The 2,893-nt window shown below is 24.7% G+C and overlaps 1 protein-coding gene across 1 annotated transcript; it reads left to right on the forward strand.

Annotated features, from left to right (window-relative positions):
• The first annotated feature begins 1,887 nt into the window (after positions 1 to 1,887).
• LOC122722461 (acidic endochitinase WIN6.2C-like) lies at positions 1,888 to 2,193 on the forward strand. The gene has a single exon (XM_043953165.1). The coding sequence runs from the start codon at positions 1,888 to 1,890 to the stop codon at positions 2,191 to 2,193; it is 306 nt and encodes a 101-aa protein (XP_043809100.1).
• Positions 2,194 to 2,893: the final 700 nt, after the last annotated feature.

The following is a 2,893-nucleotide window of genomic DNA, read 5'->3' on the forward strand; positions in this document are numbered from 1 at the left end:
AGCGTGATGGAGGATAGAAAAAACTTGATGCAAAAAAAAATTGGTCCATTCCGGATCATTCAGAAGATTAATGATAATGCTTATGTTCTTGACCTCCCAAATGAGATGAAAATTTCCAAGACGTTTAACGTGGCGGATCTATTTCAATACTATCTTGCTGATGACAACTCGAGGTCGAGTTCTTTACAAGTGGAAGGGAATGACACAGAGCAACTAGTCTTGGAGTTTACAGCAGACTTGGATCGGACGTAACTTTTGTTGCCGACGTCCGATGGAGACACACGATAGCTTTTCGAAAAGGGAATTTCGGAAAGGAAATTCCATCGTTTAGGGGGTCAGTTTTGCATTTTAATTATTTTTTTGGATATTTTTATAATTTTGCATATTAAGATTTTTTTTCTATTATAAATAGTCTTTTTTGACTATTAGACACTCACTTTTAAATCTTTAAAAAATTTCAATAAAATTTTTTAGTTTCTAGCCTATCTTTCTCTTTTATCGTCTTAACCAAACGATATTCGTTAAAACTCCTAATAGAGTCTAAATAATCCTTTATTATATTTTATCATATTATAAAAAATTTAAAAAAATAATTATAAAAATACCCTGTCACATATGTTAACGAATATAATTTCTTATAACTATATAGAAATTGACGCTTTAATAATTAGTCATTTTCTCAGCTTATAAAATATTAAATATTATTAAATAATATAAATATTATTATCAAATATACAAAATATATTTATTTTTAATAATAAATTTAAATCGGAGGTTATTTTAATTGGTTAAAAGAATAAAATCTTAAAAACTTATAAATCTCATATATAAAATATTGTAAAGAATAATTCAGTATTTTTTATTAAATTTAATAAATATTTGGATAAAAAAATAGATAGAAAAATTAATTTGAGTATATACTAAAAGTGAGTAATTAAATTATTTGATTTTAAAAATATATAAATTAAAGCTATAGTTTCTCAAAAGTTTTAGATCTATATTGGTAATTTATCCTAAACATTTCATATTTTAATTTTTATTGTTATAATTATAGTTGATTGAAAATATTTCAGTTTATTATGTTAGATTTTAAAAATTCTTTTTAGAATTTATTTTTTATTTTTTTAACACTACATTATAAATATATTATTTTTAAATAAAAATAAATATCAAATATTAGATATGCATGACAAGGTTCACTAAATTTTCATTTTTATTAACATAAACTTGCTAGTAATAATAAAATTGTTATTAATGATTAACATGTTATTGAGAAAAAAATATGTTTTAATGAATAAAATAATATAAATGATCAATGGGACTAAATATTTCTGGCAGTATCTTATGATATAAGATAACATAATTATATGAAATTGATATTATTGTTTATATGCATTGCAATTCGATTCAAATAAAAAACATCAAGATTAAAATAGTGAAAAATATAAATTGAAATAAAAAAAAATAAAAAAAATAAGATTAATTTCCATATAAAAAAATAAAATTATATATATATAATTTTTAATTTAACTTTTATTCATAAAATAGCTATAAATTAATTGTTGTTCTATACTAAATAATGATTACATCTAACTGTTAAAAAGTAAAAAAATTAATGATTATTTTTTTATTTCTAAGAGGTTAAAAGCATAATGTAAGAATTTGGTAGATAAGATGGGAGTCTAAAATTACACACTTTTATCGAGTCATACAACAAACATTTTTCATAAGATTACACACTTTTATCAAATCATACAACAAACATTTTTTATACTATAAACGATAAATTGAGGAACAAAATTACTCTTTTCTCTCTTTATATACCAATTTGTAATTAGAAAAGTCTTCACTTTATCATTTAAGATTATAATTAAATCATAAACGGATATGAGGGTTTTCGCCTTTATAGTTTCTTCTCTTTTGTTTACTTCCCTTTGGCTGCCTACTTTAGCTGAACAATGTGGAACTCAAGGTGGGGGTGCTGTGTGTCCTGGAGGCCTATGTTGTAGTCAATGGGGCTGGTGTGGTAGCACAATTGATTACTGTTGTGTTGGCTGCCAAAGCCAATGTAATGCTGCAATATGTAACGGTGGACGTAAAGCCGGCAATCTCCGAGGAGGTGGTGGAGATATGGATGAGATATCTTCAGAAAAAGCATTTGATAAGATGCTTAGACAAAAGCCATTTGCATAATGGATACAAGATAATCAGTTTCCATCTTATATGGAACTAGTAATCTAAATAAAAATATGTGCCTTGTATTTCTGTAATCCTATTGCTTTACATAATGGATTATAGAAATTATTGTGTGTACTTTAAGTGCAAGCATATGCACTTCCTCCAATAATAGTCACTTGCCTTTGAATTTCTTCTCTTTTTTTAAATATTCTTCTATTGAGTCTATTATTTAATTTAAATTATTTAATGTTTATATATATATAAACCTAATGAATTTGTTAATCTGTTAATTTTAGTATAAATTCTTCAACTTTTAGTGTACATAAAGAATTGATTGTGCAATTTAATAATAAAAGTATTTTAAAGCTAAAATAATTACATTAGTAAATAATTATTAGTTAATTAATGTATATGATTAAAGTTTTTAATATAGTTTGGCCATGTGGATCTTAATGGGTTAGTTTGAAAACTCGAGTGACGATAAAATCTCTATTATTTCTACAGACGATACTTTTTTGTCCTTCATAGGACTTGTAAAATAAAAGAAAATGTATAGAATTCCTCTTAGACTACTTGTGGTGAGAACCCTCCAATAATTAAACTAAATTTGGAAAGTTTATAACGAAAGTTTATCTCTAAGAAAGTTGCATAAAAGAGTTGGAGAGAAAGAAAGAAGAGAGAAAGAGTTGTTAGGAAAAAAGAAAGAGACATTGGA

This window comes from Manihot esculenta, chromosome 18 (genome assembly GCF_001659605.2).
Source record: "Manihot esculenta cultivar AM560-2 chromosome 18, M.esculenta_v8, whole genome shotgun sequence".
NCBI classification, from domain to species: domain Eukaryota; kingdom Viridiplantae; phylum Streptophyta; class Magnoliopsida; order Malpighiales; family Euphorbiaceae; genus Manihot; species Manihot esculenta.

Excerpts from the sequence above, each read along its gene's own strand:
- LOC122722461 (XM_043953165.1), top strand. The coding sequence starts at position 1,888 with ATGAGGGTTTTCGCCTTTATAGTTTCTTCTCTTTTGTTTACTTCCCTT.